The following is a 13,085-nucleotide window of genomic DNA, read 5'->3' as shown; positions in this document are numbered from 1 at the left end:
CTCTCTCCTCTCCTCTCATCTCCCTCTCCTCATCTCTCTCTCCCTCTCTCTGTCCTCTCTCTCTCCTCTCCTCTCCTCTCCCTCCCTCCCTCTCTCCCTCTCTCTCCTCTCCCTCTCCCTCTCCTCTCCCTCTCTCACCTCTCCCTCTCTCCTCTCTCTTCCTCTCTCCCTCTCTCACTCTCCCTCTCCTCTCTCCTCTCCTCTCCTCTCTCTCTCTCCCTCTCCCTCTCTCTCTCCCTCTCTCCTCTCTTCCTCTCTCTCCTCTCCTCCCTCTCTCCCTCTCCTCTCTCTCCTCTCCCTCTCCCTCTCTCACCTCTCCCCTCTCCCTCCAGGTCAGTTCCTGATGGAGCAGTCTCGCCTGCAGGAGGCAGCAGAGATGGCAGAGAGAGCAGCCGAGCTCGACAGCTCAGAGTTTGATGTGGTGTTCAGCGCCGCCCACATGCTCAGGTTGGTGGGACCGCTCAGGTTGGGGGGACAGCTCAGGTTGGGGGACAGCTCAGGTTGGTGGGGCCGCTCAGGTTGGGGGGACAGCTCAGGTTGGGGGACAGCTCAGGTTGGTGGGGGACAGCTCAGGTTGGTGGGGCCGCTCAGGTTGGGGGGACAGCTCAGGTTGGGGGGACAGCTCAGGTTGGGGGGGGACAGCTCAGGTTGGGGGGACAGCTCAGGTTGGGGGGGGACAGCTCAGGTTGGGGGGGGGGACAGCTCAGGTTGGGGGGACAGCTCAGGTTGGGGGGGCAGCTCAGGTTGGGGGGGGGACAGCTCAGGTTGGGGGGGACAGCTCAGGTTGGGGGGGGGGCAGCTCAGGTTGGGGGGGGCAGCTCAGGTTGGGGGGACAGCTCAGGTTGGGGGGACAGCTCAGGTTGGTGGGGGACAGCTCAGGTTGGGGGGGACAGCTCAGGTTGGGGGGACAGCTCAGGTTGGGGGGGACAGCTCAGGTTGGGGGGGGACAGCTCAGGTTGGGGGGGGGACAGCTCAGGTTGGGGGGGACAGCTCAGGTTGGGGGGACAGCTCAGGTTGGGGGGACAGCTCAGGTTGTGGGGGACAGCTCAGGTTGGGGGGGGACAGCTCAGGTTGGGGGGGGGACAGCTCAGGTTGGGGGGACAGCTCAGGTTGGGGGGGGCAGCTCAGGTTGGGGGGACAGCTCAGGTTGGGGGGGGCAGCTCAGGTTGGGGGGACAGCTCAGTGGGGGGGACAGCTCAGGTTGGGGGGGGCAGCTCAGGTTGGGGGGACAGCTCAGGTTGGGGGGACAGCTCAGGTTGGGGGGGGACAGCTCAGGTTGGGGGGGGACAGCTCAGGTTGGGGGGGGACAGCTCAGGTTGGGGGGACAGCTCAGGTTGGGGGGACAGCTCAGGTTGGGGGGGACAGCTCAGGTTGGGGGGGGACAGCTCAGGTTGGGGGGGGACAGCTCAGGTTGGGGGGACAGCTCAGGTTGGGGGACAGCTCAGGTTGGGGGGGCAGCTCAGGTTGGGGGGGGACAGCTCAGGTTGGGGGGGGGACAGTAACTGGATCCTGAAGGAGGCCAATGGATACAAACATGAAACTAAGAGCATAAGTCCTATAATACATGTACAGTCTTCCAATAACTGTTGAGTTACCATGACTTAATGTACAGTGTTACAATAACTGTTGAGTTACCATGACTTAATGTACAGTCTTACAATAACTGTTGAGTTACCATGACTTAATGTACAGTCTTCCAATAACTGTTGAGTTACCATGACTTAATGTACAGTCTTCCAATAACTGTTGAGTTACCATGACTTAATATACAGTCTTCCAATAACTGTTGAGTTACCATGACTTAATGTACAGTGTTACAATAACTGTTGAGTTACCATGACTTAATGTACAGTGTTACAATAACTGTTGAGTTACCATGACTTAATGTACAGTGTTACAATAACTGTTGAGTTACCATGACTTAATGTACAGTGTTACAATAACTGTTGAGTTACCATGACTTAATGTACAGTCTTACAATAACTGTTGAGTTACCATGACTTAATGTACAGTCTTACAATAACTGTTGAGTTACCATGACTTAATGTACAGTGTTACAATAACTGTTGAGTTACCATGACTTAATGTACAGTGTTACAATAACTGTTGAGTTACCACGACTGAATGTACAGTCTTACAATATCTGTTGAGTTACCACAACTTAATGTACAGTCTTACAATAACTGTTGAGTTACCATGACTTAATGTACAGTGTTACAATAACTGTTGAGTTACCATGACTTAATGTACAGTGTTACAATAACTGTTGAGTTACCATGACTTAATCCTCTTTACCGTTGGGTGGCATAGGGCGTCCACCAGAGCTCTCCATCTCACTCTCTTCTGGGCCAGGGCCATTGCTTCTTGCCAGCTCACCATAATTTATAAATGGCCTTTTCCAGTGTTTAGCATTGTTTCCTAGCAATGGGGTCTGTGTCTCATTTTGGCGGATTGCTCCAATTCAGTTGAGACAATATCCTCCCCCAGTGAACTAAGCTATTCTGATTTGACTCGCTATCCTACGTAGCAAGGAGCTGATCTGCAGTAACCCCCCCTCTATGGTTGTAGCGCAATTCCCCCTGCAATTTGCATACCGCCCCAACAGGTCCATGGAGGACGCCATTGCCCATGTGCTGCACACAGCAGCATCACACCTGGACAAGAGGCAGGGGAACTATGTGAGAATGCTGTTCATCGACTACAGCTCGGCATTCAATACCATAGTCCCCTCCAAACTCATAGCCAAGCTCAGGGACCTGGGCTTGAACTATGACCTCTGCCAGTGGGTCTTGGACTTCCTGATGGGCAGACCCCAGGTGGTGAGAGCAGGCAACTGCACCTCCTCATCCATCACCCTCAACCCCCAGGGCTGTGTTCTGAGTCCCCTCCTCTACTCGCTGTACACACACGACTGTGTGGCACAGCGGAACAACAACACGATCATCAAATTTGCTGACGACACAGTAGTGGTGGGCCTGATCTCTGCAAACGATGAGAGGGCCTACCTGGAAGAGGTCAAGGTCCTGGCGGGATGGTGCCAGGAGAACAGCCTCTCCCTGAACATCAGCAAAACAAAGGAGATGATTGTGGACTTTAGGAGGTCGGGGGTCAGAGACTACAGCCCCCTCAGCATCGACGGGGCACCGGTCGAGAGAGTGAACAGTTTTAAGTACCTCGGAGTCCACATATCCGAGGACTTGACATGGACCACACACATTGACAGTGTTGTGAAGAAGGCACGGCAACGCCTCTACTTCCTCAGAAGTTCCAAGTCAGTCAGAAGATCCTTAAGAACTTCTACTCATGTACAATAGAGAGCATCCTGACTGGCAATATCACCTCCTGGTTTGGGAATAGCACCGCACAAGACCGTAGCAGAATACAGAGAGTGGCCCGTTCAGCCGAACGCACAATTGGAGGGGGGCTTCCCACTCTCATTTACAACAAGCGTTGCAAAAATAAGGCTAAGAGAATAATAAAAGACTCTAGCCAGTAGCCACCCAAACAACTGCCTCTTTGAACTGCTGCGGTCAGGCAAGCGATACCGGAGTCTCATGGCAAGCACAGAGAGATTCAGAAGAAGCTTCTATCCCCAGGCCATCAGGATGCTCAACGACAATCAATGAAAATAACACTATGTAACAAACCATCAAATACACTCACAGCACACACATCCACACGTACACACTCACTTTAATAAACAACTCACTGTAGCACCCACTTTACCCACTTTAGACACTTTAACACACTTTATATCTATTGGTATACTGGTATATTTGTATATTTTTGAGTTGAGATTTGCACAACTCAACTCATACCTCATTGCACCTCACCACCACAAGGTGGCACCACAAGCTAAGCTAAGTTGTACCTCATCACATTCCTGCATTGTACTGTATATGGGAACTCAGTTACAGTTCTCTACTCTGCACTGTATATTGTATATTGTATATATGTATATTGAACATTCGGTTTTGTTTACACTTGTTTACGTACTTGACTTTCTATTCTATACTTATATTATACTTTTTATACTTATCCTTTTATATAGCACACTCTCAGGAGCAAAACGGAAAGAAGCATTTCATATAAAAGTATTCTGTATTTCTATATGACAACTAATAAAGAAACTTGAAACTTGAACTACCACACTACAGAAGTGAAAGGGTTAACCTTCTGTAGTGTGGTAGTGAAAGGGTTAAAAGGATTTAAGAGCTTCGAGCTGCTCGACGGACTATATTTAAACAGCGTTTTCAGTTGTAACAACATCTTTGCTCCAGTTCAGCGTCCAGTCTGCGATATACGAAGACGGCTGACAACCAATCACGTTTAGTGCCAAAAACGATGCTAATTTATTTTGCACATAATCCCACACACATCCCACATCATAATAAACTGTATTATCTTGGAAATGTGCGATGTTTAGCGTGTAATAAGCTACAAACTACAGCGCGTGGAAACAAACTATTATTCCCATGCTGGACTACAAGTAATGTTTGTCAAAACGGGCCACACCGTGTCTCTACAGCTATAATACAGAACACACACACAGCTTCGCAAACGGAAACGACTAGAAGGCTGGCATTCTAAGGGTAACTTTAACCAAACAGCGTGGCACTGAAAGTGTTATGGGGTTGCAGATCAGAGAAAGACTTTCGTCTTGTTTACATCAGGGTCCCCCATTTTCAATTCATAATGAATTGTAAGTAAGGGTGCAATTAGCACCGTGTAATCCATTCTTTGTGTATGATTATTCGGGGGGGGGGGGGGACTATCAGCAAATTTCGGCCAATCAAAGTCGACTATCCAAATTCTTAGTCGGGGACAGCCCTAATATAATATCTACTGTATATGGCTGTGGAGATTCTTCCTCACCACTTGATTCCAGCCTCAACTAATGCAACACTAACAAAAAGAAGCAGAGATTCACTTCCAACACGATAACGGGACAGAATGCTGTGAACTTGAGTTCACCTGAACACTGTATTCTCAAGGCTTCACACATCTGCTTGAGTCGTTTACAGCCTCATGAATAACAATGTCCTTGTCTGGAGAGAATGGTCTCCTTTATTTAATTAACGTTGGCCTACTGTATAAAGTACAGCACAGCGATGCCCCTCTCTGCATTAATGTGTACGGCAGCTTAACATAGACTGATGTTGGTAGAACAGGATGTACTCGGTGGAACCACTAAAAAAAAAAGTACAAAAAATAAATATATATATATATAATATATATATTTTTTTTTGGGGCCAGGGAGCCGCAGCTGATTGGCTAAAGAGGGGGATGAGTGGATGGTGTGAGCGCAGTGTTGTAGTCGAGTCACTAAATCTCGGGGCCAAGTCGAGTCTCGAGTCTCCAGTGTTAGAGTTTTCGTTTGTTTATTTGTAAAACATTTCGAAAAATGATATGTTTATTTATTTGTATTTGTAAACATTCGAAATAAAATAATTCATTCATTCATTCATTCATTCATTCATTCCAGTATTCGAGTCAGAGTCCAAGTCCGAGTCCCCATTACCCGAGTCCGAGTCCATGTCATCAAGGTTGAGTCCACTCCACTCCACAGTCAAAGAGCTGACTTTTTTATACAAATAAAAAAAGGTTCTACATTAAACATAAATGACACAGCGGTCACCATTTCAAAGAGACTTTATTTACTTTGTGACACAATAGCCAAACAAATGCACTAGCCATCAATATTTTATGCCAAATGATTAGGGCCTATTACAAACATTTATTGAAAAAAAGAACAAGTCAGTGTCCTTGTCTGCACCTTCCAAGTCCGAATGCAGTCGATGCTCGAGTCCGAGTCCAAGTCCGAGTCATCAGTGCTCAAGTCCAAGTCGAGTCACGAGTCCTGAAAATCAGTCCAGGACTCTGACTGGAGGACTACAACCAGTGATGCGTTCTTCATATCAACACTGGTCGCACGCACGCTAATGACGCCACGTGCCCGCGCATGCGCATAAATGTTCCCTCGCTTAAGCACAGACTAAAGACGGTGCCTAATTGCCTCTACGAATGGAATGTAACACATTTCATTCACAAGTTCTGTGTGAATGTATCTGAGAACGTATTTAACACCTGACGACCGGCGCTATTGATATGCAAAGTAGGCCAGGCGGTTACTTAGCGAGTGCAGCGCGTTCCTGTGTGCACGCGCGTGCCGTGCACATCCGTGCGTGTGCGTGCACGCGCTTCTGCTCACAAAACTTTGGCTGCACTGCGTGCCCGTCCCATGAGGAACGCATCACTGACTACAACACTGTGTGAGTGTATTTCTAGCATCAAGTCGTCCACAGTATCCGCGTCTCAGTGTTCAGCTTCACACTGAATTAATAATGAATACGAATGAAAAGTTCAGGCAAAGTTTCCTACAATTCAGACACACTGCAGGGGTTCCTTTTCCAACATGAAGGAAGTTCATCAAACTAGACCCAATATACCATCTCATCATTCTCTGGAACCCTGTGGAGAGGGCCTTGTGTCCCTTTCTACCCCATATACTGGTTCCAAAAACAAACCCTCACACTACAAATTTCTTTTTTTTATCCACTTTTTCTCCCATCCCAATTTCGTATCGCCAATTCTCCCCTTCAATTCTCCCCTCCCCTGTCTTGAATGTTGCTAGACTATGGCTCCCACTGGTCGGCTGCAGTGAGGACCAAGCCTTGCATCACGTGTCCCCTCCGGTACACGAGGAGGCAGCCTGTCGCATCTTTTCACCAGACAGCGCGGACTCTCAGTGGCGAGGAGTAACGGGTGGGAGGCTCACGCTGCCCCCGATACTGCTGTACAGGCGTCACCCAACCGACCTGTAGGAGTCGCTGTCCACAACGTCCAATCCCCACCCATCGACTTTCCACCCGCTACCTCTGCCAATTGAGATAGTATGACGACTGGCCCAAGCCGCAGGCAATGCTGACTCCGGTAGTCGAGACCGCAGCCTCTTGCATTGGTGAGGAGCGAAATCTCCGCTACGCCACCCAGCCGCCCTCTCGCACTACAAATTGAAGTTATAAGTTTAAGTGTTGCAGTGCAATATGTGTCTGTCTTATATTCTCCTTCATCTTCTCTCTCTTTTTCCTCTTCCTCTCCAGACAGGCCAGTTTAAACGAAGCAGCAGAGAAGCAATACGAGCGGGCGGCTGGACTGAAACCAGACGTGAGTACCTTGTCCTCGGCTATACTGTACTTATTGAAGAAGGAAAAATCCTAATCATAGGCTACCCCAGTTCATTGGCTTCTACAATTTTCTCATATTATATTTCCCTCAAGCAATTACAGTAAATACTGGATAATCTCCATCACACAGAGGTTGAGCCTGAGCCATGGGGTACATCAGGTCGCTCTCTCTGGTCTATATGTTGAGCCATGGGGTACATCAGGTCGCTCTCTCTGGTCTATATGTTGGAGGAGCCATGGGGTACATCAGGTCGCTCTCTCTGGTCTATATGTTGGAGGAGCCATGGGGTACATCAGGTCGCTCTCTCTGGTCTATATGTTGGAGGAGCCATGGGGTACATCAGGTCGCTCTCTCTGGTCTATATGTTGGAGGAGCCATGGGGTACATCAGGTCGCTCTCTGGTCTATATGTTGAGCCTGAGCCATGGGGTACATCAGGTCGCTCTCTCTGGTCTATATGTTGAGCCTAAGCCATGGGGTACATCAGGTCGCTCTCTCTGGTCTATATGTTGAGCCTGAGCCATGGGGTACATCAGGTCGCTCTCTCTTGTCTATATGTTGGAGGAGCCATGGGGTACATCAGGTCGCTCTCTCTGGTCTATATGTTGAGCCTGAGCCATGGGGTACATCAGGTCGCTCTTTCTGGTCTATATGTTGAGCCTGAGCCATGGGGTACATCAGGTCGCTCTCTCTTGTCTATATGTTGAGCCTGAGCCATGGGGTACATCAGGTCGCTCTCTCTGGTCTATATGTTGAGCCTGAGCCATGGGGTACATCAGGTCGCTCTCTCTGGTCTATATGTTGAGCCTGAGCCATGGAGTACATCAGGTCGCTCTCTCTGGTCTATATGTTGGTATATCAGGTCGCTCTCTCTTACGCCTACAGTCATGTGTCATGTTAGTCTGCTTGGTGACGTGTACTCCATGATTTATAGCCAGTTCTGTATCGTAACGGCTCTCGCTCTGCGTCACTTCCGCACTGTACCTCGCTTGTGCACGCACACTGAATAAAATTCCACAATGTACCTTTATATCCCAGTATTTGTCTGACCACACCCCCATCAGCTTACCTTCATAAGCAGGTGTGTGGCCACCTACTTGCCTCCTTCTTCGCTTTCACCACAAGGAAGTGCTTTTGGTAGATCCCCACTTGACGAGGTTGCTAAGTTGAAGACAGTTGAGACGTGTTTACATTGTGCTTATTTTTTTCTTCTCTCATAAATATTCAAAAAGAAAAATCTAAGTCATAATGTCTACCTCGGAGAGTAGACCCACTCTTCACCAGCGGTTCTCCATTCCCGCCTCCGTCGTGCGTTCTGGTGCGGGGCTGTTGCCACTTTCGTGGTTGCCAGCCAAGCCCGGGAGACAGCCGATGGGTAGTTTGCCTCTCCGAGGAGCCGGTGCATCTGTGCCGTCGCTCCGGCGGTGGCCTGATCCCGACTCTGGTTCCTCTGGTTCCAGGGAATCGTCCGTTCTTGAGCGGCCGGTTCCTTTGGTTCCGGAGGATTTGCGACGCAAACTTTTCGCGTCTGCCCGTTCACGTCGCAAGATGGTGTCCTGCAGACGCGAACGGCCTGGGTTTGGGGAATTTCTGGAGACCAGCGAGGATGCGTCGGTCTCTGCATGCCCTATGGAAACTGAGGATTACATGGTAGAGGCGGACGGATTCTTGTTTGAAGGCCCAGTGGAGGCGAGTATCCCACCCGTCCAGGTAGCACTGGAGGGGGGTGAAATGTCTCCTTGGGGCGCCTTGTTCGAGGATGTCGGGGAACCACCTCGGCCTCATCAGCAGGATGCCCTGCTATCAGCCACATCAGACTGTGGCTCCTCAACCGGTCGAAGCCTGCTGCATGTGAGGGATGCGGGTTCGGTGGAGGGAAGTCAGCAGGGGGAACTGCGGGCTTTGTTCCCCGAGCTCATGGCAGTAGCGGCCGCTGCAAACGGCGTGCCGCTGCCGCAGCCATTGCCTGCTCCTGCCCCCGATGATCTCATAGGTCATCTCTGGCAGCGTCGCCCGGTGAGAGGGGTGGACGTTGTCTACCCATTTTTCCCCTCAATGGGGGCCTATGTTCGTCGGGGCCAGGTGGTGTCTCACATCATGGGCCTTACTCCCGCCTACGTACCAGTTACGCGGGTGGCGGGGTTGGTCGAAGGTATGAGAGAGGGTGTGCCACGGCTTGATAGGCCGATGGCCGCTCTCCTCTGTCCGGATATGGTGTGGGAACCGTTATGCAAGCCGGTTCTCCAGGGAAAATCGGCTAGGCGATTGGCATATTGGGGTGACCAGTCATTTGTCACTGGTACACAGTCGCTGGCTGCTGCTTCTAACATCGCACAGCTGGCTAGATTTGTATCGGGGATAATGACGGGCGGCACGGAACTGACCGAGGTACAACACGATCAGATCACCCAGGCGGCAGGAGCTGTCCTGCATCTTACCCAGGTGCAGGCCATAGCCGCTGGGAAAGTGCGCGCCCTGGCTACCCTGAACCAGCGCCACCTTTGGCTGGAGCAGGCCTGTGTGCCAGAGAAGAAGAGAGCCCCTCTTCTGACGGCCAACCTCTCCGATGCTGGACTATTCGGGAAGGCCCTGCAGCTGATGACCTCAACGTGCAGAGAGATGGCAGAGGAGAGATCCGTTCTCCAACCCCATTTTCCGCCTCCCGTCCTCGCCGGTGGAGTCAGAAGGCTTCCACGACGTCGAGCTACCTCCGCCGTGCCTACCACTGCCTCCGCCGCCACTGCTGGCCCATCCAAGAAGGCCAGGAGGAGAGACGGTGCTTCTGCTCCCGCCGGCCCATCTACGACCGGAGGAGACGGTAGGGATCGACGAGACCAGCAGCCGATTGTCTACCGTCCCTCCGGGGCTTCTCGGGGTGGCAAAACCCGAGCGGCTCGAGGCAGCAGACGCCGCTGAATTAGTGACTTTTTCCCCCTGTGGTCCCCTCTATACCCCTCCCCGGCCCTCTCATATTTTGTGCCTAAATAAAAAGTTCCCTTAAAGGGGGACTGTATTTTTTGGCCAAACAAACTGTGTGTTTCTTCACCAATACATATGATGAGGCTGCGAAATGTGAATCTGCATTGTTTACATTGAGGGATGAGTTACGTTCGTGTTATGAGATTAAGCAAGGTCTGCAAGCATACACTCAGTCATAGAAAGGTTCTATCTTAGCCTGACGCTCCACATGCAGGTAGAAGCTGGTTGTATGATCTGTTGTTTACACAAAGTAATGTTGATCCACAACACTGTTGTGTTAGTTGCAGTAATACTCGTACAACCCGTGTTACCAAGTAAACAAATCATCGTCAGCTCTCAGATTGGTAGTCAGAAGCCTGCACCGTTAGCGTTACTGCGTTAGCATCTAGCCTTGGCAGACTATTTGATTCGTTAAGGGCTCGAAATTGCATGAGTTTTGGTCATATGCTCCCGAAATGCTCCCGTTGTTTGGCTACTTCTATGTGCAGTGAAAACTACTCGAATGCTTTATAACCTAGTCATTGATTTAGTTCAGGGTAATCTAAGATTAGCCGCAGAGCTAACGCTAGTTAGTGTTACAGGTACCAGGATATGGCACCTGATAGCAGAGATATGTTTAACCTATGAAACAGGTTGTAGTTAATCATTTGACAAAGGAAAGGTGCAGACACGATGTTATTGACTCTGGCTCCTCCCGGTTGTATATTTCAACAACATTTATTCATTCAATAGAATAATCAATCAATCATCATCATCATTGTATCATCATTGTATCATCATTGTATCATCATTGTATCATCATTGTATAATCATTGTATCATCATTGTATAATCATTGTATCATTTAGTTACATTACTTCAATACATTCAATTATAATCCCATACTTGTTATTAATTCAAAAGCATATTCATCATTGCAACACACATTCTACCCTTTTAGGATACCCTGGTTCACTTCAATAGCATTTTCCTTTTAAATGTAGTTATCCAGTATTATATACTGTACATTGTGATTACTTATGTCTTTATACATATTTGGCGTCTTAAATATAAGCACGTGAGAAGAGAAACATTATCCTGTTAACCTCTGTCTAGACATGTCTAGGCATGTTGGAAGGGACCATAGTATGTCTTTTAACCAACACTGTCATTCTCATTGTCTGTCAAACAATTCCTTAAATCACCAATAAGTGTTACCTTTATCATCAGTCACTTATCATCAGTCATATCCACTATTCTCTAGTATACGAAATACCTCCACACCTCAGTGTTATCCATAGTTGTGTTCCTGTCTCAAGTTCTATTGAAACTCAAATGTGCACTGAAAGTACATTTATATATATTTGTATCGGGCCGTTCTCAACCCTACTAGGAATTTGCTAAACCGTGACCATGGTAATAACTCAAGGGAATAGATTTATATTACATTTAACTGAGGGCGCAAGAGAGAGAGAGAAGAGAGAGAGAGAGAGAGAGAGAGAGAGAGAGAGAGAGAGAGAGAGAGGAGAGAGAGAGAGAGAGAGAGAGAGAGAGAGAGTGAGAGAGAGAGAGAGAGAGAGAGAGAGAGAGAGAGAGAGAGAGAGAGAGAGAGAGAGAGAGAGAGAGAGAGAGAGAGAGAGAGAGAGAGAGAGAGAGAGAGAGAGAGAGAGAGAGAGAGAGAGAGAGAGAGAGAGAGAGAGCATGTGGTACAGCCCCGGTGTTTAGCTACCTTCTTGGTAGGGTAAGCTAAAGTACTTTCCCTCTAACCATCTTGTACACAATATACACATTTACTACACAGCAATTCAACCCAACACAGTATGTATTTCAAAACATAAACCTTTATAATCCCCTTGGAGATACTTAACTTCGACACGTTAGTGCTTAAATGGACAATTGTGTTCCAACACTATTTAAATGTACCAACGAAACGTGGCGCCATCAATAGACGGTCTGCTTCTCAACCACGTTACCTGTCGTCTTAAACTTCTTAAACTTGACTCAAACATCGACAATAGTTACTTCATTTGAACCCTCGACATTGCATGTATCCTTGTTAACCTTTATGTGTGTTTTGTAGTATATTACCCACCTATGAAACAGGTTGTAGTTAATCATTTGACAAAGGAAAGGTGCAGACACGATGTTATTGACTCTGGCTCCTCCCGGTTGTGAGGCTGATATTGCCTCGTGCGTTCCTAAGCACACAGTAACGGGTCCCTGGAAGGCGAAGTCACTAAACACCAGTCCTATACCGCCACCTATTGACCAGATTATGTTAATGTCTCCCATTACATATAAATGACTCTTCTAACTTATTTCTGATGGAGGTAATCCTGTACCCATATGTTCACACTGTTTTGACACATAATCTAAAGATATTAACATGATACCACTTCTAGTGGGCATCACACACTCCCTGACCTTAAAAAAATGGCTCCTGACATTTCCGAAAATCACTAAATACACCCATCCAATATCACCCTCAGGCGTGAACCCCTAACAAACTTCCCATGGGCGGACCGTGGGTGACGGCTGGACGGTAAGCATACTGGCCATGTTGTGGAAGGCTGTAAAAAATTGAATGCAACCATGGCATTACGAAGGGTATCAATTGATGTGGTAGTGGACTGTGGTGTGGTGCGGGCACCATCGGTGGCCACTGTACTACTGAATTCACGGTCACCTTGTTCTGCACTGACGGTTCACCTAGCATATCATACGTGAGACATTGTTTAGGCCTTCTGTCACGGGCAGACCTCCTAACCTCTGACTGGACCTGTTCTACCGGCGAGAGTGGAGGGGTTCGGAGATTGAGCTGGGCTACGGGGGAGTGAGCTTGGGGTTGGGGTTGGGCTATTGGAGAGTGAGCTTGGAAGTGGGGTTGGGGTATTGGAGAGTGAGCTTGGGAGTGGGGTTGGGGTATTGGAGAGTGAGCTTG

The 13,085-nt window shown here is 48.7% G+C and overlaps 1 protein-coding gene across 4 annotated transcripts in view; it reads left to right on the top strand.

Annotated features, from left to right (window-relative positions):
* The window catches only part of LOC311237467 (protein O-mannosyl-transferase TMTC2-like), a gene marked incomplete at its 5' end in the record, with an annotated part of 255,518 nt that overhangs the window by 216,629 nt on the left and 25,804 nt on the right, over positions 1–13,085 (top strand). For all 4 annotated transcript variants that reach the window (XM_084325361.1, XM_084325358.1, XM_084325360.1 and 1 more), the window contains 2 exons: positions 333–451; positions 7,108–7,167. In XM_084325361.1, coding sequence (XP_084181487.1) covers positions 333–451; positions 7,108–7,167 — 179 coding nt within the window. The remainder of the gene's footprint in view (positions 1–332; positions 452–7,107; positions 7,168–13,085) is intronic.

The sequence above is a fragment of the Notolepis coatsorum genome, assembly GCF_963971535.1.
Source record: "Notolepis coatsorum genome assembly, chromosome: 1".
Taxonomy (NCBI): Eukaryota; Metazoa; Chordata; class Actinopteri; order Aulopiformes; family Paralepididae; genus Notolepis; species Notolepis coatsorum.
The sequence above is the reverse complement of the archived record's forward strand: the minus strand, read 5'-3'. Positions and strand labels throughout refer to the sequence as shown.